This window comes from Salvelinus alpinus, chromosome 2 (assembly GCF_045679555.1).
Source record: "Salvelinus alpinus chromosome 2, SLU_Salpinus.1, whole genome shotgun sequence".
NCBI lineage: Eukaryota > Metazoa > Chordata > Actinopteri > Salmoniformes > Salmonidae > Salvelinus > Salvelinus alpinus.
The window spans coordinates 11,340,491-11,362,134 of record NC_092087.1 but is presented as its reverse complement, the minus strand read 5'-3'; the positions used below and the strand labels follow the sequence as shown (position 1 = coordinate 11,362,134).

General features: G+C 44.7%; 1 protein-coding gene across 2 annotated transcripts in view; it reads left to right on the top strand.

Moving 5' to 3' along the window:
* The window catches only part of LOC139553842 (protein phosphatase 1 regulatory inhibitor subunit 16B-like), a 176,170-nt gene extending 155,930 nt beyond the window's left edge, over positions 1-20,240 (top strand). For both annotated transcript variants that reach the window (XM_071366579.1, XM_071366587.1), the window contains exons 9-11: positions 12,024-12,153; positions 12,442-12,619; positions 14,993-20,240. In XM_071366579.1, the coding sequence (XP_071222680.1) occupies positions 12,024-12,153; positions 12,442-12,619; positions 14,993-15,490 (806 nt within the window). In that variant the 3' untranslated portion in view covers positions 15,491-20,240. The remainder of the gene's footprint in view (positions 1-12,023; positions 12,154-12,441; positions 12,620-14,992) is intronic.
* Positions 20,241-21,644: the final 1,404 nt, after the last annotated feature.

Sequence of the window (21,644 nt, the reverse complement as noted above, 5' to 3'; positions counted from 1 at the left end):
AAACATACCTACATAACCCTACTTACATAACTCTAAACCCTACATACCTACATAACCCTAACACCTACCTACCTACATAACCCTGACCCATACCTACATAACCCTAACCCCTACCTACCTACATACAAAACCCTAACCCTACCTACATAACCCTAACCCTACCTACATAACCCTACCTGCCTACCTACCTACCTACATAACCCTACCTACCTACCCTTCTACCTACCTACCTACCTACCTACCTACCTACCTACCTACCTACCTACCTACCTACCTACCTACATAACCCTAAACCCTACCTACATAACCCTAAACCCTACCTACATAACCCTAAACCTACCTACATAACCCTAAACCCTACCTACCTACCTACCTACCTACATAACCCTAAACCCTACCTTTTTATTTTTTTATTTTTTTATTTCACCTTTATTTAACCAGGTAGGCTAGTTGAGAACAAGTTCTCATTTGCAACTGCGACCTGGCCAAGATAAAGCATAGCAGTGTGAACAGACAACACAGAGTTACACATGGAGTAAACAATAAACAAGTCAATAACATGGTAGAAAAAAAGAGAATCTATATACAATGTGTGCAAAAGGCATGAGGTAGGCAATAAATCGAATAATTACAATTTAGCAGATTAACACTGGAGTGATAAATCATCAGATGATCATGTGCAAGAAGAGATACTGGTGTGCAAAAGAGCAGAAAAGTAAATAAATAAAAGCAGTATGGGGGGTGAGGTAGGTAAATTGGGTGGGTAGTTTACAGATGGACTATGTACAGCTGCAGCGATCGGTTAGCTGCTCGGATAGCAGATTTTTAAAGTTGTTGAGGGAGATAAAAGTCTCCAACTTCAGAGATTTTTGCAATTCGTTCCAGTCGCAGGCAGCAGAGAACTGGAAGGAAAGGCGTCCAAATGAGGTTTTGGCTTTAGGGATGATCAGTGAGATACACCTGCTGGAGCGCGTGTTGCGGGTGGGTGTAGCCATCGTGACCAGTGAACTGAGATAAGGCGGCACTTTACCTAGCATAGCCTTGTAGATGACCTGGAGCCAGTGGGTCTGACGACGAACATGTAGCGAGGGCCAGCCGACTAGGGCATACAGGTCGCAGTGGTGGGTCGTATAAGGTGCTTTAGTAACAAAACGAATGGCACTGTGATAAACTGCATCCAGTTTGCTGAGTAGAGTATTGGAAGCTATTTTGTAGATGACATCGCCGAAGTCGAGGATCGGTAGGATAGTCAGTTTTACTAGGGTAAGTTTGGCGGCGTGAGTGAAGGAGGCTTTGTTGCGGAATAGAAAGCCGATTCTTGCTTTGATTTTGGATTGGAGATGTTTGATATGAGTCTGGAAGGAGAGTTTGCAGTCTAGCCAGACACCTAGGTACTTATAGATGTCCACATATTCTAGGTCGGAACCGTCCAGGGTGGTGATGCTAGTCGGGCGTGCGGGTGCAGGCAGCGAACGCTTGAAAAGCATGCATTTGGTTTTACTAGCGTTTAAGAGCAGTTGGAGGCCACGGAAGGAGTGTTGTATGGCATTGAAGCTCGTTTGGAGGTTAGATAGCACAGTGTCCAAGGAAGGGCCGGAAGTATATAGAATGGTGTCGTCTGCGTAGAGGTGGATCAGGGAATCGCCCGCAGCAAGAGCAACATCATTGATGTATACAGAGAAAAGAGTCGGCCCGAGAATTGAACCCTGTGGTACCCCCATAGAGACTGCCAGAGGACCGGACAACATGCCCTCCGATTTGACACACTGAACTCTGTCTGCAAAGTAGTTGGTGAACCAGGCAAGGCAGTCATTAGAAAAACCGAGGCTACTGAGTCTGCCGATAAGAATATGGTGATTGACAGAGTCGAAAGCCTTGGCCAGGTCGATGAAGACGGCTGCACAGTAATGTCTTTTATCGATGGCGGTTATGATATCGTTTAGTACCTTGAGCGTGGCTGAGGTGCACCCATGACCGGCTCGGAAACCGGATTGCACAGCGGAGAAGGTACGGTGGGATTCGAGATGGTCAGTGATCTGTTTGTTGACTTGGCTTTCGAAGACCTTAGATAGGCAGGGCAGGATGGATATAGGTCTGTAACAGTTTGGGTCCAGGGTGTCTCCCCCTTTGAAGAGGGGGATGACCGCGGCAGCTTTCCAATCCTTGGGGATCTCAGATGATACGAAGGAGAGGTTGAACAGGCTGGTGATAGGGGGTGCGACAATGGCGGCGGACAGTTTCAGAAATAGGGAGTCCAGATTGTCAAGCCCAGCTGATTTGTATGGGTCCAGGTTTTCCAGCTCTTTCAGAACATCTGCTATCTGGATTTGGGTAAAGGAGAAGCTGGGGAGGCTTGGGCGAGTAGCAGCGGGGGGGGCGGGGCTGTTGGCCAAGGTTGGAGTCGCCAGGAGGAAGGCATGGCCAGCCATTGAGAAATGCTTGTTGAAGTCTTCGATTATCACGGATTTATCGGTGGTGACCGTGTTACCTAGCCTCAGTGCAGTGGGCAGCTGGGAGGAGGTGCTCTTGTTCTCCATGGACTTTACAGTATCCCATAACTTTTTGGAGTTAGAGCTACAGGATGCAAATTTCTGCTTGAAAAAGCTGGCCTTTGCTTTCCTGACTGACTGCGTGTATTGGTTCCTGACTTCCCTGAACAGTTGCATATCGCGGGGGCTCTTCGATGCTATTGCAGTTCGCCACAGGATGTTTTTGTGCTGGTCGAGGGCAGTCAGGTCTGGAGTGAACCAAGGGCTATATCTGTTCTTGGTTCTGCATTTTTTGAACGGAGCATGCTTGTCTAATATGGTGAGGAAGTAACATTTAAAGAATGACCAGGCATCCTCAACTGACGGGATGAGGTACCTACCTACATACACTACTGTTCAAAAGTTTGGGGTCACTTAGAAATGAACTTGTTTTTGAAAGAAAAGCACATTTCTTGTCCATTCAAATAACATAAAATTGATTGGAAATACACTGTAGACATTGTTAATGTTGTAAATGACTATTCCAGCTGGAAAAGGCAGATTTTTAATGGAATATCTATATAGGCGTACAGAGGCCCATTATCAGCAACCATCACTCACTCCTGTGTTCCAATGGAACGTTGTGTTAGCTAATCCAAGTTTATAATTTGAAAAGGCTAATTGATCATTAGAAAGAAAACCCTTTTGCAATTATGTTAGCACAGCTGAAAACTGTTGTTCTGATTAAAGAAGCAATAAAACGGGCCTTCTTTAGACAAGTTGAGTATCTGAAACATCAGCATTTGTGGGTTCGATTACAGGCTCAAAATGGCCAGAAACAAAGACCCTTCTTCTGAAACTCGTCAGTCTATTATTGTTCTGAGAAATGAAGGCAATTCCATGTGAGAAATTGCCAAGAAACTGAAGATCTCATACAACGCTGTGTACTACTCCCTTCACAGAACAGCGCAAACTGTCTCTAACCAGAATAGAAAGATGAGTGGGAGGCCCTTGTGCACAACTGAACAAGAGGACAAGTACATTAGAGTGTCTGGTTTGAGAAACAGACGCCTCACAAGTCCTCAACTTGCAGCTTCATTAAATAGTACCCGCAAAACACCAGTCTCAACAGCGAAGAGGCGACTCCGGGATGCTGGAGACAGACTTCCACCGGTCTAATGTCCATTGCTCGTGTTTCTTGGCACAAGCAAGTCTCTTCTTCTTGTTGGTGTCCTTTAGTAGTGGTTTGTTTGCAGCAATTTGACCATGAAGGCCTGATTCACGCAGTCTCCTCTGATCAGTTGATGTTGAGATGTGTCTGTTACTTGAACTCTGAAACATTTATTTGGGCTGCAATCTGAGGTGTAGTTAACTAGTGAACTTATCCTCTGCAGCAGAGGTAATTCTGGGTCTTCCTTTCCTGTTGGCGGCCTCATGAGAGCCAGTTTCATCATTGTGCTTGATGGTTGAAAACTTTAAAAGTTATTGAAATGTTCTGCATTGACTGACCTTCATGTCTTAAAGTAATGATGAACTGTCGTTTCTCTTTGCTTATTTGAGCTGTTCTTGCCGTAATACGGGCTATTTTACCAAATAGGGCTATCTTCTGTATACCACCCCTACCTTGTCACAACACAACTGATTTGCTCAAACGCATTAAAAAGGAAAGAAATTCCACAAAGGAACTTTCAACACGGCACACCTGTTAATTGAAATGCATTCCAGGTGACTTCCTCATGAAGCTGGTTGAGAGAATGCCAAGAGTGTGCAAAGCTGTCATCAAGGAAAAGGGTGGCTACTTTGAAGAATCTGTTTAACACTGTTTTGGTTACATGATTCCATTTGTGTTATTTTATAGTTTTGATGTCTTCACTATTATTCTACAATGTAGAAAATAGTAAAAATAAAGAAAAACCCTTGAATGAGTAGGTGTCCAAACTTTTGACCGGTACTGTATAGTGAGCAATATGTTTGGAACATCAAATCGCAGTATCGAATTGCAATCATATAGAATCGCCACCTAAGTATCGTGATAATATTGTATCGTGAGTTCCCTGGCAATACCCAACCCTACTATACTGTATACATGATTGCTGTACTAGGGTCTAAAACGCCATAAAACCAACCTATAGAGTTGTGGAAACTGAGTATTTATCCAGAACCATCTCAGATAATTCTCGCCTCACACTTTCTGTGTTGATGCCGGATGGAGTTCAAGGAACCTATAGATGGTGCCTAAACCCAACTCTGTTGAAATACGCAGAACTTTGTCAATTTATCAGAGATCAAATTATGTTTTTTCTGTGAAAAACACAGTCCGTCCTCTCCCAATAGTTTTGTACTCTGGGATACATTAAAAGCCTTTCATAAGGGGGGGATACCTAGTCATTTTTTGCATCATTGCATGCGATCATCATTCTCAAAGCCGCTGTTTACGTCTAAGATTACTTTAGCACCGCCCTAAAAACCCAATTCAAATTTGACACAAACCTTCAAATAGGTATGTAACGACACATTATATACACTCTTTATAGTGTTTTATTTACATTTTAGAGGCGATAAGGTGATAAGTTGGACAGATCGAGCGAAAAAAAGCAATTTTCCCACACAACATCTCTCCTTCTCACTATCACGCATTAGTTTCACTTCCCCACCCGCCATTTTTAAAAAGACCCGACGGGGCTCATTGCCTGCTTGAATTATGCAGAAACGGGCAGCGTTTAGGTCGTGTAATTGATTCTGTTGGAAAGGGGAGAAATTGTGCTTTACAATGGTATTGACATTACAGTTGATCTGGAAGTATTACGTTTTTGGGGCGCTAAAATAAGGGCAATTGTACAGACCAAGGCGATGTACAAGTTTACGTGAGTTTATGTTACTACTAAAGAAACACCAAAAATCCTGCTATAAAGAAACATAGTGCTTATTGGTGAATAAAAAACTGTGCCTTTTCTCCCCCAATTCATAATATCTTTGCCTAGTTCTAAGAATAGCCTTTTACATTTACATTTACATTTAAGTAATTTAGCAGACGCTCTTATCCAGAGCGACTTACAAATTGGTGCATTCACCTTATGATATCCAGTGGAACAACCACTTTACAATAGTGCATCTAACTCTTTTAAGGATGGGGGGGGATTAAGGATAAAGTAATCCTTTATCCTATCCTAGGTTTTCCTTAAAGAGGTGGGGTTTCAGGTGTCTCCGGAAGGTGGTGATTGACTCCGCTGACCTGGCGTCGTGAGGGAGTTTGTTCCACCATTGGGGTGCCAGAGCAGCGAACAGTTTTGACTGGGCTGAGCGGGAACTGTACTTCCTCAGAGGTAGGGAGGCGAGCAGGCCAGAGGTGGATGAACGCAGTGCCCTTGTTTGGGTGTAGGGCCTGATCAGAGCCTGAAGGTACGGAGGTGCCGTTCCCCTCACAGCTCCGTAGGCAAGCACCATGGTCTTGTAGCGGATGCGAGCTTCAACTGGAAGCCAGTGGAGAGAGCGGAGGAGCGGGGTGACGTGAGAGAACTTGGGAAAGTTGAACACCAGACGGGCTGCGGCGTTCTGGATGAGTTGTAGGGGTTTAATGGCACAGGCAGGGAGCCCAGCCAACAGCGAGTTGCAGTAATCCAGACGGGAGATGACAAGTGCCTGGATTAGGACCTGCGCCGCTTCCTGCGTGAGGCAGGGTCGTACTCTGCGAATGTTGTAGAGCATGAACCTACAGGAACGGGTCACCGCCTTGATGTTAGTTGAGAACGACAGGGTGTTGTCCAGGATCACGCCAAGGTTCTTAGCACTCTGGGAGGAGGACACAATGGAGTTGTCAACCGTGATGGCGAGATCATGGAACGGGCAGTCCTTCCCCGGGAGGAAGAGCAGCTCCGTCTTGCCGAGGTTCAGCTTGAGGTGGTGATCCGTCATCCACACTGATATGTCTGCCAGACATGCAGAGATGCGATTCACCACCTGGTTATCAGAGGGGGGAAAGGAGAAGATTAATTGTGTGTCGTCTGCATAGCAATGATAGGAGAGACCATGTGAGGATATGACAGAGCCAAGTGACTTGGTGTATAGCGAGAATAGGAGAGGGCCTAGAACAGAGCCCTGGGGGACACCAGTGGTGAGAGCACGTGGTGCGGAGACAGATTCTCGCCACGCCACCTGGTAGGAGCGACCTGTCAGGTAGGACGCAATCCAAGCGTGGGCCGCGCCGGAGATGCCCAGCTCGGAGAGGGTGGAGAGGAGGATCTGATGGTTCACAGTATCAAAGGCAGCCGATAGGTCTAGAAGGATGAGAGCAGAGGAGAGAGAGTTAGCTTTAGCAGTGCGGAGCGCCTCCGTGACACAGAGAAGAGCAGTCTCAGTTGAATGACTAGTCTTGAAACCTGACTGATTTGGATCAAGAAGGTCATTCTGAGAGAGATAGCAGGAGAGCTGGCCAAGGACGGCACGTTCAAGAGTTTTGGAGAGAAAAGAAAGAAGGGATACTGGTCTGTAGTTGTTGACATCGGAGGGATCGAGTGTAGGTTTTTTCAGAAGGGGTGCAACTCTCGCTCTCTTGAAGACGGAAGGGACGTAGCCAGCGGTCAAGGATGAGTTGATGAGCGAGGTGAGGTAAGGGAGAAGGTCTCCGGAAATGGTCTGGAGAAGAGAGGAGGGGATAGGGTCAAGCGGGCAGGTTGTTGGGCGGCCGGCCGTCACAAGACGCGAGATTTCATCTGGAGAGAGAGGGGAGAAAGAGGTCAAAGCACAGGGTAGGGCAGTGTGAGCAGAACCAGCGGTGTCGTTTGACTTAGCAAACGAGGATCGGATGTCGTCGACCTTCTTTTCAAAATGGTTGACGAAGTCATCAGCAGAGAGGGAGGAGGGGGGAGGAGGGGGAGGAGGATTCAGGAGGGAGGAGAAGGTGGCAAAGAGCTTCCTAGGGTTAGAGGCAGATGAAATTGGCTTTAGCAGCAGAGACAGAAGAGGAGAATGTAGAGAGGAGGGAGTGAAAGGATGCCAGGTCCGCAGGGAGGCGAGTTTTCCTCCATTTCCGCTCGGCTGCCCGGAGCCCTGTTCTGTGAGCTCGCAATGAGTCGTCGAGCCACGGAGCAGGAGGGGAGGACCGAGCCGGCCTGGAGGATAGGGGACATAGAGAGTCAAAGGATGCAGAAAGGGAGGAGAGGAGGGTTGAGGAGGCAGAATCAGGAGATAGGTTGGAGAAGGTTTGAGCAGAGGGAAGAGATGATAGGATGGAAGAGGAGAGAGTAGCGGGGGAGAGAGAGCGAAGGTTGGGACGGCGCGATACCATCCGAGTAGGGGCAGTGTGGGAAGTGTTGGATGAGAGCGAGAGGGAAAAGGATACAAGGTAGTGGTCGGAGACTTGGAGGGGAGTTGCAATGAGATTAGTGGAAGAACAGCATCTAGTGAAGATGAGGTCAAGCGTATTGCCTGCCTTGTGAGTAGGGGGGGAAGGTGAGAGGGTGAGGTCAAAAGAGGAGAGGAGTGGAAAGAAGGAGGCAGAGAGGAATGAGTCAAAGGTAGACGTGGGGAGGTTAAAGTCACCCAGAACTGTGAGAGGTGAGCCATCCTCAGGAAAGGAACTTATCAGGGCGTCAAGCTCATTGATGAACTCTCCAAGGGAACCTGGAGGGCGATAAACTTTTCAGTTTTGTAAGTCCTTAGGGTATTATATTTCAAAGTCTTGGCATGGCAGATAAAAGCTGAGGAGAAGTCGAGAACCATCAACACTATCGAAACTCAAAATGGTCAAGTGTCTCAACCCTGAAGAGATGAATGAGTAATTTAAACAATACTATTCAAAGTTATACAGTTCTGATGGAACGGAACTAGCAATGATAGGCAATTTCCTCTCTACAATCCGGCAAATCCCCAGGAGACGATGGATTTCTCTAGAGTTCTAGAAGGAGTTGAAGGATTAGCTGCTTATACACCTGCGTTGCTTGCTGTTTGGGGTTTTAGGCTGGGTTTCTGTACAGCACTTCGAGATATTAGCTGATGTACGAAGGGCTATATAAAAAATAAACTTGATTAGCTTACTCCTCTCTTGATGGATATTCTGAATTTAGCTGCTGAGAAGCAGAGTTTTCCACAGCTATTATAACAGTTATTCATAAGAAAAATAAAGATCCTCTACAATGCTCTTCTTACAGGCAAATCTCTCTCCACCATGCTGACTATAAATCCATTTCTAGGGAGATGACTTAATAGATTAGGACTATTTGCCAAACCTGATCAACACCGATCAAACAGGCTTTACACAGAAAAGATCCTCCACCAATAATTTGCACAAGTTATTCAATGTAATTCACATGGCCAGTGTGATGGGTGATCCTAGTCCTGCAGTGTCTCTAGACAAAAAGCCTTTTGATAGCTGGTGGACATACCTATTCAAGATCCTTGCTAAGTTTAACTTGTCCTTTGTTTGTCAACTGGGTTAAGACATTATACCATAAACCGCAAGCCAAGATCACCACTAATGGCATGTCAGCCACATTCCCACTCTTTAGAGGTAGTAGACAGGGCTGTTCACTTTCCCCACTCCTTTTTGTGCTAGCCATAGAACCCCTGGCAGAGGCCATAAGAACGGTTCCTGGCATAAAGGGCTTTCAGGTGGGCCAGATAACGCACAAGATTTCATTTTTCACACAACATTATGTTGTTCCTCTCTGACCTGACTGGATCCCTCTCAGAACTCCAGACACTATTGGGTACATACATCTCTATATCAGATTACAAAGTCAACATGAACAAAAGTGAAATACTTCCACTGACTTGCTTTGACTATAGCATCTGTGAACCAACAGGTTCCTTCAGATGGTCGCCACAGGGGTTCAAATATCCAAAAATCACAGTTGATAATGACTTAAGAAATGTGTTCAAGGTTAACTGTGTTGGTTCAGAAGGTGGTGGATGACTTGAATAGATGGAGAGATCTGCCTCTTACATTATTTGTGAGAATTAGCTGTATTAAGATGAACTTCCTGCCTAAGATGTTGTACCTATTTCAATCCTTACCCATAATCCCTACCCGAGAGTTTCTTTAAGTCCATTAACAAGACCATTTGAATGGAACTGTAAAACTCCAAGGGTGAACCTGGACAAATTAATATTATCGTCTTGGAGGTCTCCGTCTGCCAAATTTCAAGATGTATTACTGGGCAGCACAAATGAGATTTATTTCATTCTTATTTGAAGCTGAACCAGCCTCCTCTTGGACTCAGATGGAAATGGTTTGCTCTTAATTAAGAGGTTGGGAGTAATATTATCTACAAGTGGAACCCCAAGACTATATCAACAAAAACAAGCAATCCCTGTACCATCAATTTCGTAAGATCTTTGGTCTGAAAGGAGACTTGTCACCTGAAACACCCGTGTGGCAAAACAGATTCCTGTCAATGATCTCGGATAACAACATTTTCCAACATTGGCATGAGAAGAGAATGATGCATGTAGTACATTGTAATATAGATGGAATCGTTGTGGGATTTGAGCAACTGAAAGCGAAATACCAGTTATCCGATATGCATTTATTTTGTTATTTACAGTTAAGAAACTTTCTCAGAAGCACTCTTGGAGATAATTTTACCAAATCTATTTAGTATTTTACAATTACAGTGCTGTCACGGCTGTCGTAAGAAGAGGCCCAATGTGCAGCGTGGTTAGCGTACATACTTTTAATAGTAGATGTCGCCAACAAAACAATAAACAATACCAAAACAAACCGTGAAGCTTAAGGCAATGTGCCATCAAACAAAGTTAACTTCCCACAAAGACAGGTGGAAAAAAGGGCTACCTAAGTATGGTTCTCAATCAGAGACAACGATAGACAGCTGCCTCTGATTGAGAACCATACCTGGCCAAAACATAGAAATAGAAAATCATAGAAACACAAAACAGAATGCCCACCCCAACTCACACCCTGACCAAACCAAAATAGAGACATAAAAAGGATCTCTAAGGTCAGGGCGTGACAAGTGCCTTGCAAAAGTATTCATCCCCTTTGGCATACCTTGACAGCAAAGTCAAGGTATTAGAGTGGCCATTACAAAGCTCTGACCTCAATTCTATAGAAAATTTGGGCAGAACTAAAAAGCGTGTGTGAGCAAGGAGGCCTACAAACCTGACTCAGTTACACCAGCTCTGTCTGGAGGAATGGGCCAAAATTCACCCAACTTATTGTGGGAAGCTTGTGGAAGGCTACCCGAAACGTTTGACCCAAGTTAAACAATTTAAAGAGCAACGCTACCAAATACTAATTGAGTGTATGTAAACTTCTGACCCACAGGAATGTGATGAAAGAAATAAAAGCTGAAAAAAATAATTATCTACTATTATTCTGCCATTTCACATTCTTAAAATAAAGTGTTGATCCTAACTGACCTAAGACAGGGAATTTTTACTAGGATCAAATGTCAGGAATTGTGAAAAACTGAGTTTAAATGTATCTGGCTAAGGTTTATGTAAACTTCCAACTTCAACTGTATATACTGTAGGTCAAGAGAGGGATGGGAAGCTGATCTAACTATATTACAAATGATGAAGAGGCTATGGTCGAACCTATGCCATGATAGTGTATCAGCAACCGTCGACTTCAGATACAGACATTACAACTTCCTCCACCAACTCTATCTAACACCTCAGAGGGTACATAGATATCACCCTGATATATCAGACATGTGTTTTAGATGTGGAACAACAGAAGGCACTTTTTTTGCATTCTACTTGACAGTGTACTAAATGACAAGCCTTCTGGCATGAAGTTTGTGACACCCTGGCCTTTATTATGGAGGTCCCTTTACCCCTGAAAAATGCCTTCTGGGTAACTTTACAAATGTGAATTTAAGGAATAATTTCAATATCAAATTGACAGATATTGCCATTGCCACTGCAAGAAAATGTGTTGCATAGACATTGAAATCAGATTCCACTCTCTCAACTACAAGATGGCTCTCTGAAATGAATAAGTGTATTCATATGGAAAAGATTACCTATGCTTTTAAGAAATATATTCAACCATTTTGTAAAAATATGGCAACCGCTCCTGTACTACATGGAAACACTTCCATTGGGATTGGTGGATGTGGGCTTGTAGATCGATGGAAATAGATGTAGATATTGTCTCTCTAATGTTCTGTATTTTTTGTGTGTTTTTGTATTGGTTTTGTGTTGCTTTGAATTGTTTTTGTATTGTATTGTTTTTGTGTTGTATTGATTTCTTTTCTTTTTTTCTTGTTTTTCTAAGAGGTGGGGAGGGTTTAGTTGTCTTTTGTTCTGCTATTTTGCTTAATTGTTCTGTTTTTGTTGTTGTTGTAAAAAACAAACAAAACATAAACCTCTACCAGGCCACAGAGCAGTGGTTGATGGGAAGATGTGTTTTGGTCTCTGTGTTCTCTGTGTGACCTCTGACCTTTAGACCTGTGTGAGGACGAGGAGTTCCGAGCCATCCTCTGTGTGTGTGTGTGTGTGTGTGTGTGTGTGTGTGTGTGTGTGTGTGTGTGTGTGTGTGTGTGTGTGTGTGTGTGTGTTTTCCTTGTGTAACCTCTAACCTCTGACCTTTAGACCTGTGTGAGGACGAGGAGTTCCGAGCCATCCTGCTGGACCTGAAACACAAACACGACATCATCATGAAGTCTCAGCTTAAACACAAGACCTCCCTGTGTAGGAGGACATCCAGCGCAGGCAGCCGTGGGTATGTACTGACCTCTACTGGACAGAGAAGAAACTGCATGCAGACTATTACGTCTTCTCCACTGTCTTCTACTACAGTAGTGTTGTTCAATGTGGTCATGGAGAGGGGCAAGGGATGCTTTTGTTACAGCCCAGTACTAACACATGATTCAACTAATAGCTGAGTTTTATTATAAATCAGGTGTGTTAGTGCTGGTATGGAAGTAACATTTAAAACTCCAGGACTGTGATAAATAAACCCTGATTTTACAGGAACACTGAACCCCTCTCCTCCCTGCGTGTGTTTTAGGAAAGTGGTGCGGAGGGCAAGCCTGTCTGACAGACACAACCTTCGTGTGAAGGAATACGAGACTGAGGCCATCGTGTGGAGAGGTGGGAGGGAAGGAGGGAGGGAAGGAGGGAGGGAGGAACAGGATAAGGAGACGGACCAGGAGAACAGCCATCCCATCAACACAACTGTTACTACGGTTAGTATGGATGAATGTTTCTCCTATCGCACATGTGTGTGTGAACCCATGTAGCCTATTACTGTATGAGCGTCTGTGTAGAGAGTAATACCCACTAAAACAGTTAAACACCAGAAGGTCTTCTCCAACAGTAAGCCCCATGTTAAAAAGGACATTACAAAGGCTCTCAAAGAAAGTGGCCCATGTATCACTATATTAACTTCTATATTACCCCCAATACATAAGACTCCTGAACAGCTAACCAAATTGCTACCCGGACTATTTGCATTGACCCCCCCACCACCCATTTTTACACTGCTGCTACTCTTTGTTTATTGTCTATGCATAGTCACTTTACCTCTACCTACGTGTACATATTACCTCAATTACCTCAACTAACCGGTGTTTGTGCTCCTGCTGTCCATGAAGCTCAACACAGTCCCCTTGTGCAAACTAGTCAGGTACAGAAACTAATACACTGTGTATACAAAATTGGATTTGGCTATTTCAGCCACACCTGTTGCTGACAGGTGTATACAATTGAGCACACAGAAATGCAATCTACATAGACAAACATTGGCAGTAGAATGGCCTTACTGAAGATCTCAGTGACTTTCAACCTGGCACCGTCATAGGATGCCACCTTTTCAACAAGTCAGTTCGTCAAATTTCTGCCCTGCTAGAGCTGCCCTGGTCAAGTGTTGTTATTGTGAAGTGGAAACATCTAGAACCAACAACGGCTCAGCTGCGAAGTGGTAGGCCACACAAGCTCACAGAACGGGACTGCCGAGTGCTGAACCACGCACCGCGTAAAAATCATCTGTCCTCGGTTGCAAAACTCACCACCGAGTTCCAAATTGCCGCTGGAAGCAACGTCAGCACAATAACTGTTCAGTGGGAGCGTCATAAAATGGGTTTCCATGGCCGAGCAGCCGCATACAAGCCTAAGATCACCATGCTCAATGCAAAGCGTCAGCTGGAGTGGTGTAAAGCTTTCCGCCATTGGACTCTGGAGCAGTGGAAACGCGTTCTCTGGAGTTATGAATCACGCTTCACCATCTGGAAGTCCGACGAACGAATCTGGGTTTGGCAGATGCCAGGAAAACGCTACCTGACTCCATGCATAGTGCCCTCTGTAAAGTTTGGTGGAGGAGGAATAATGGTCTGGAGCTCTTTTTCATAGTTCGGGCCCCTTAGTTCCAGTGATGGGAAATCTTAGTGCTACAGCAAACAATGAAATTTTAGACAATTCTGTGGTTCAAATTTTGTGGCAACAGTTTAGGGAAGGCCCTATGGAAATGGTTTGTCGAGATCGGTGTGGAAGAACTTGACTGGCCTGCACAGAGCCCTGACCTCAACCCCATTGAACACCTCTGGGATGAATTGGAACACCAACTGCGAGTCAGGCCTAATCGTCCAACATCAGGGCCCGACCTCACTAATGCTCTTGTGGCTGAATGGAAGCCCCTGAATGGAAGTCCTTGCAGCAATGTTCCAGCATCTAGTGGAACGCCTTCCCAGAAGAGTGGAGGCTGTTATGACAGCAAAGGGGGGAACAACTCCATATTAATGCCCATGATTTTGGAATGAGATGTTCGACGAGCAGGTGTCCACATACTTTTGCTCATCTGGTGTATGTGCCACATGCACTGACCCTTATGAACCAACAAGGAGAACATTAGGAACATGGAGATCGATTCACTCATTCGGGAATGAGCAATAGTGATAAGTGATAAGTGAAATATAACTAACTGTGTACAATAATCATGGAAACATGGACATTGAAATTATAGAGTTGTGTAATAACATTATGTGTACAACTCTGGGACCTTGGACATTTAAGGGGATAGGTAATATGGAGTATAGGATGGACAGCTATGTAATGTGGAAGGGAGGGGTCAGAGTCCATAAAACTGTCATTCTTGTTCAGTTTTCTCATGAAGTGTATGTTTGATATGTCTGGCCTATGCCATGTCTCTCACCAGATCGCAATGCATTTTCTTCTACGTAAAGCAATTATCTGTGACAATCAAACAATAAAGAAATATCTAATGGGATTAATCAAAGTAACCACCAGCCTCTAGTCTAGTTAGTCAACTTGTCTTCTGTTTAGTTTGTGAAGGAAATCATAGTAAAGGTCTGTAATAGTAATGGGTAACAGCAGTTAGTCACACCGTGGATAACAGCAGTTAGTAACAGTAATCTGAATGTCCTCTGTCTCCCAGTTAGTAACCGTTAGTAACAGTAATCTGAATGTCCTCTGTCTCCCAGTTAGTAACCGTTAGTAACAGTAATCTGAATGTCCTCTGTCTCCCAGTTAGTAACAGTAATCTGAATGTCCTCTGTCTCCCAGTTAGTAACCGTTAGTAACAGTAATCTGAATGTCCCCCCCAGGTGATTCCAGTGAAGCCAGTAGTGGAGAGACCCAAACTACAGAAGACCTTGAAAGATGCTCCTAGCGGCATCATCAAACAAAATGGCATCGTCTCCACGACGACGTCCACGCCCACTCCCAGTCAGCTGCCGCCAACCAATGACGAGCCTCCATCCCCTGACACGAAGAGCGCGTCATCCGATCAGCTCCCAGAGGACTCCTCCTCCTCCTCCTCCTCCTCCTTGCCCAGAGAGCGCTCTCAGACCCTGTCGGAACTGAAAAAGCAGAGGTCGGCCGCCAAGCTCCTCAATCACCCGCTCCTCAACGGTCACCTAGGAAACGGCTCCACAGAATCCACCGAACCCCAGAGCCCTGTGGACTCCCGTATGCCCCTCGTCTCGTCCAATGGCAGTACAGTATACTACACCCCGGCAAGCGGTGACCCGCCCATTCTCAAACTCAAACAGCCAATAGATGATGAGGAACCAAAGGAGGGCAGCTGCTGCTGTGTCTCCTAGGGAGGAGGTGGAGGTCACCCCATGACACTGATCTAAGGTCAGGCTTACTGTGTTTTCCTCCAATGGATTAAGGTTAGGGTTCGGGGAGGGAAAGCTGATCCTAGATCTGTGCCTAAGGGAAACTTCTTCCCGGATAGAGCGTGTCAGAGCAGGATGGTCTTGTGACTGTGGAGCAGGAAGCAGGAAGAGATTGCACAGAGGGAGACAAAAAGGTGGAGCTGGTCCAGCCAGGTGATTGGTTCCTGTCCCTCCCCACTGTTTAACACTCCAGGCCAGGCCAGTATGGAGCATACCCTTACTCTGGAAAATGACCGTCCTGATAGGATGTGAGGAATCCAGGCCAGATGAATTGTGGAGGAGCCACTGTGATAGCTTGTGGTTGATGCAGAGGGCCAGGAGGTGGAACAAGATGGCCCCTAGCCCCTACGAGAAGGACGGTCTTGTGCCCTATAAAGGAATAGATGGCCAGGCAGTGTGCTCTCCCATGTTAACCATATCTGGTGTCTTACAACTTTTGACTGAATCACTGTTTTCAAACCACATTCCTCCTTGTATCCACTGTTTCTGAAAGTGTATGGGGGGGAAAACATTGCAAAGATCCGCTCCACCATATCAGAATACACTCTCAGTAATAATTAGTGTACCTGTGTTGGTCCACTGAGTAGCAAGAGGGAAGGGTCGTCTTTCCTAAGAAGTATTCTCGTTCAAATGCTGACTATTTCAGCAAAGGGAAGGAATGGTTAATAACGTAACAGAACAGTATTACTGACTGTCTACCATCTATCTGTTCCTGTGAAGGATGAAAGGATTACTGCACTAAAGACATTTGAAACAATGCGCCATTGAACTCTGTCTTCTCTTGCTGACCGTCCGTATCCAAACTGACAGTGATCAACGTGGTAGAAAGGGGGGTTCATATGCCCCATGTCTTATTTGTTCGTAATTTAAGAAAAAAATATTGTTTGAAAAATGTGTACAGTTTTTGTTGCTGTTTATTTATGAAGATTAATGTAATGTATAAAGGCTATGGTTATACAGTGTTTTAATTCTATTGGTCTATCTATGGAGAGTGAATGCATTAGAATGAGCTGGTACATTTACAGTATGTCTATACTTTCCTGTGATCCCAGATCTGGTTGTACTGTCTTGCCAACGTCATCGGTGTCACTGTCATGGAGTTGGCACAAACAGATCTGGGATCAGGCTTGAAGCACTTCACCTTTTTAGAATGTAAATGTCCCCTGTGGAGTCAACAAGGTTATTAATCCAGTCAACTGTAGCTTGTGTTTTAGTCAGGCACTGCATCTGCTCATCCTCACCCGTACCTGGCTAGCTTGTATAAGGGTGCACCAACATACTATTGGAATATAAGCATTTCACTACATTCGCAAAAAACATCTGCTAATCATGTATATGTGACCAATAACATTTGATTTGATATCTTATTTGTATTTGACATGGTCAGTACAACACACACAGTAGATACAGTGTTGTCTAGGGAACTGAGGAGTGTGTACAGTGTGTTTAAATCACCATTGTATTGTCATAGACACTGTAACTGTCTCTAACACAAGTGTTCATTAATATGAAATAAAATAGTGTAATGTATTAAGTATGATATTGATTCACCCAGCCTCAGACAGTGCTTGAAAATTAAGAGAATTAAACCCACTACACTATAACAATTACACTAGCAAATAGTCAACTCTTATCACCACTAACTCAGACAATGTGTGTGGTATTGTAGTGTACAAACATTACGACAACTACATTTCTAGAATGTGTGTCTGTGTTCTACCTTCTAAACAATGCTAAACACCTCCACAATGGTAAACAACTAGTAGCCTGGGTAACGGTCTGTTCCTGCTCTTGTCAACTCCTTATGGAATTATCAGGTCAGGACAATGAGTGACAATAAGTTGGTAAGGTAGCAAAAAAACGATTTGGAACCAGGGTAAAGGAGCAGCTAGTATAGGAGGAAGTAGTTGAGGCTGATTCAGTTGTTGTTGTTCTTTAACCTGTGGCTATATTATAGAGTAAGGGCCTACAGTAGTGGCAGACTACTGCTACCCCTCCAGTCTGCAGTAGCAGTAGCACCACAAAACCTCTCCTCTCCCGACGGCGTCCCTAATGGTCCTAAATAGTCTTCCAGAGAAGAAGAGACATGGACTGGGGACGGGGGGAGGGGGCAGGAAAAGGTTTTAACCCACGTAACAGAGACTGTATCAGGGCCAGACCTTGCGGAGGAAGTCTGGTGTGCGAGACTAGTGTTGTTCCTCGGTTATCTCCTGTACCCACCGCCATCTCCCCTGCCCTGCCCTGCCCTGCCCTGCCCTGCCCTGCCCTGCCCTGCCCTGCCCTGCCTGTGTATAGTGTCAACAACATTTAAATGTACAGTCAATGTTTTGATCAACTGTACAAGAATTGCATTAGTTGTCAATGTTATTGGTATTGTTGTGACATTGTACTCCAGTTATTCATACCATATGGTCACAAAGCCAAAACTTTTATCAGATATCCTTTAAATATGAACTATGTCAAAAGGCTAGAAGGTTGTATAACTAGTGGCCATTGTTGCCGTGATAAAGTATTTGCCCCCTTTTTAATTTTCTCTTCTTTTGCATATTTTTTATACTGAATGTTATCAGATCTTCAACCAAAACCTAATATTAGATACAGGAAACCTGAGTGAACATATAACACAACAATTACATACTTTATTTAACTTATTGCATAAACAAAGTTATGCAACACCAAATGCCCCATGTGTGAAAAAGTAATCGCCTCCTTACACTCAATAACTGGTTGTGCCACCTTCAGCTGCAATGACTCCAACCAAACACTTCCTGTAGTTGTTGATCAGTCTCTTACATCGCTGTGGAGGAATTTTGGCCCTCCATGCAGAACTGCTTTAATTCAGCGACATTTGTGGGTTTTCAAGCATGAAATGCTTGTTTCAAGTCCTGCCACAACATCTCAGTTGGGACTAGGCCATTCCAATCTTCAAATGTGTTGCTCTTTATCCATTTTCATGTAGACTTGATTGTGTGTTTTGGATCATTGTCTTGCTGCATGACCCAGCTGCTCTTCAGCTTCAGCTCCCAGACAGATGACCTGACATTCTCCTGTAGAATTCTCTGATACAGAGCAGAATTCATGGTTCCTTCTATTAAGGCAAGTGGTCCAGGTCCTGAGGCAGCAAAGGAACCCCAAATCATCACAGTACCACCACCATGCAGACCCCAAACCATCACAGTACCACCACCATGCTGGACCATTGGTATGAGGTTCCTACTGTGGAATACAGCGTTTCGCTTTTGCCAGGCATAAAAACAATTTCGTTTTTTAAAATGTAACCTTCATTTAACTAGGCAAGTCAGTTAAGAACAAATTCTTATTTACAATGACGGCCTAGGAACAGTGGGTTAACTGCCTTGTTCAGGGGCAGAACGACAGATTTATACCTTGTCAGCTCAGGGATTCAATCTAGCAACCTTTCGGTTACTGGCCCAACGCTCTAACCACTAGGCTACCTGCCCAACACTCTAACCACTAGGCTACCTGCCCAACGCTCTAACCACTAGGCTACCTGCCCAACACTCTAACCACTAGGCTACCTGCCCAACGCTCTAACCACTAGGCTACCTGCCCAACGCTCTAACCACTAGGCTACCTGCCCAACGCTCTAACCACTAGGCTACCTGCCCAACGCTCTAACTACTAGGCTACCTGCCCAACACTCTAACCACTAGGCTACCTGCCCAACGCTCTAACCACTAGGCTACCTGCCCAACGCTCTAACCACTAGGCTACCTGCCCAACGCTCTAACCACTAGGGTACCTGCCCAACGCTCTAACCACTAGGCTACCTGCCCAACGCTCTAACCACTAGGCTACCTGCCCAACGCTCTAACCACTAGGCTACCTGCCCAACGCTCTAACCACTAGGGTACCTGCCCAACGCTCTAACCACTAGGCTACCTGCCCAACGCTCTAACCACTAGGCTACCTGCCCAACGCTCTAACCACTAGGCTACCTGCCCAACGCTCTAACCACTAGGCTACCTGCCCAACGCTCTAACCACTAGGCTACCTGCCCAACGCTCTAACCACTAGGGTACCTGCCCAACGCTCTAACCACTAGGCTACCTGCCGCCCTATAATGGAACCCATGTCCAAAACGTTGACTCAAGTTTTCCAAAATGGCGATCATCAAGACTTCTGGAAGAATGTTCTATGGACAGATGATTGAAAAGTTTTTTGTTTTTTTTTGGATGACATGGGTCCCATTTGTTAATTAAATAAATAAAATGACTGTTCTTTGTAAACTCAGGTTCCCGTTATCTAATAATAGGTTTTGGTTGAAGACCTGCTAACATTCAGTATCAAAAATATGCAACAGTAGAGAAAAATCAGAAAGGGGGCAAATACTTTTTCACTGTACGTCTAAGTATGAATTCCCAGGGGTGGAAATGTTTGAAATCTGAAATATATTATGTGACCAGTGGACCCAAGTTTACAAATATGCCTCTCCAACTGTTCTTTCCTATTGTTGCAGCCAATGCTTGTCTATCAGGCAGACTGTCAGATGTGCTGAAAATGAATCTGTCTTTGCTCTGATGGTTGATCAACATTTGTGTTATAATGATTTGTTGTTAATAAGGAAAACTGTTAAAAACGACTGATTTTGTAATTACTGGAAAATACTGATGGTTGCATTAACATATTTTGAATAAATTGTATATTTTGAGCATTTTGTTGTCTTCAATGTATATCTAAGGCCATACCTGTTGCATTGTCAATCTCTAGTTCGACCCCCCCCCCCCCCCAAATTGTCCTCTCCTCTATGTCAGCCTTGGTGTGTCTGTGCAGAGAGAAAGGCGGCCCTCTGCCATCCGTTCAGCAGCTGTCAGGCTCTTGGTGTTGGCAGAGGACCTCTGCTCCTCTCAGAAGAAATACCAATTCACTGGCTGTGCTGTGGGGTCGCTAGGGTCCCACACTATAGGCTGCATGCAGACTGCCAGTATCCGTCACAGCCGAGAGAGAGAGAGAGAGAGAGAGAGAGAGAGAGAGAGAGAGAGAGAGAGAGAGAGAGAGAGAGAGAGAGAGAGAGAGAGAGAGAGAGAGAGAGAGAGAGAGAGAGAGAGAGAGAGAGAGAGAGAGAGAGAGAGAGAGAGAGAGAGAGAGAGAGAGAGAGAGAGAGAGAGAGAGAGAGAGAGAGAGAGAGAGAGAGAGAGAGAGAGAGAGAGAGAGAGAGAGAGAGAGAGAGAGAGAGAGAGAGAGAGAGAGAGAGAGAGAGAGAGAGAATAAATCCATCCACATTTTGGCCTCTTCACAGCTTATAGGTTCAGTCTCAAAGCAATGTGTGGCTATGAGACTTGAATACATGTACTGTAATAGAGTGAAACAAAGCCTAATAGATCCGTGTCAGACGTTCAGCATGTTATCTTACTCTGCCAAATATTTGTCTTGTGAATGTAGGCCACCATGCAGACACAGATAAATAAATAGACACTCACAGCCATATAGACAGAACAGAGGGACAATGGACCTAAATCATATGATACAGGTTCTGCATTAACCTAATCTCTTTGGCCTGTGTTGTCCTTTAGGCTCTACTGTGTTCCATTCAGACTGGGCCAGTTGGCACAAACCCCAGTCCCTCAGCTCCCCTCTGCTCCTCTCAGGACTAGGAGTTCTCCCATAGAAGTAGAATGAGTTCCCGTTCTAAACATTCTGATTCTAATTGAGAGATCTAAGAGTTCTATTCCATTGAGAGTTCCACCCTGCTAATTTCGGGTACGGTGGCTTAGTGGGGTCAGAACCTCTCTCTGCTGTGTTCCCAAGATACAGTGTGGGGCACCGTTATGCCAAATAACCCAGGTTAGCAGGGTATGCACTTAAACAGTTCCCTGACTGATTCAAAATCTCTTTACTGCTCTGACAGATTATGGATGAGTAATGATGTTTGATGTTGGTTTACATCTGTTTACCGTATTCTACTGAACATAAATATATAGAGGATTAAGCTGCAAGCAAATGATAATACCATTTTGAGAAAAAAAAATTGGGGGGGAAACTGGTGCTCTGGTAAAAAGAAACTGTAAACTGTAATAAAGATAGGATCTGTGTGAACTCAGACTGGAAGAATCCA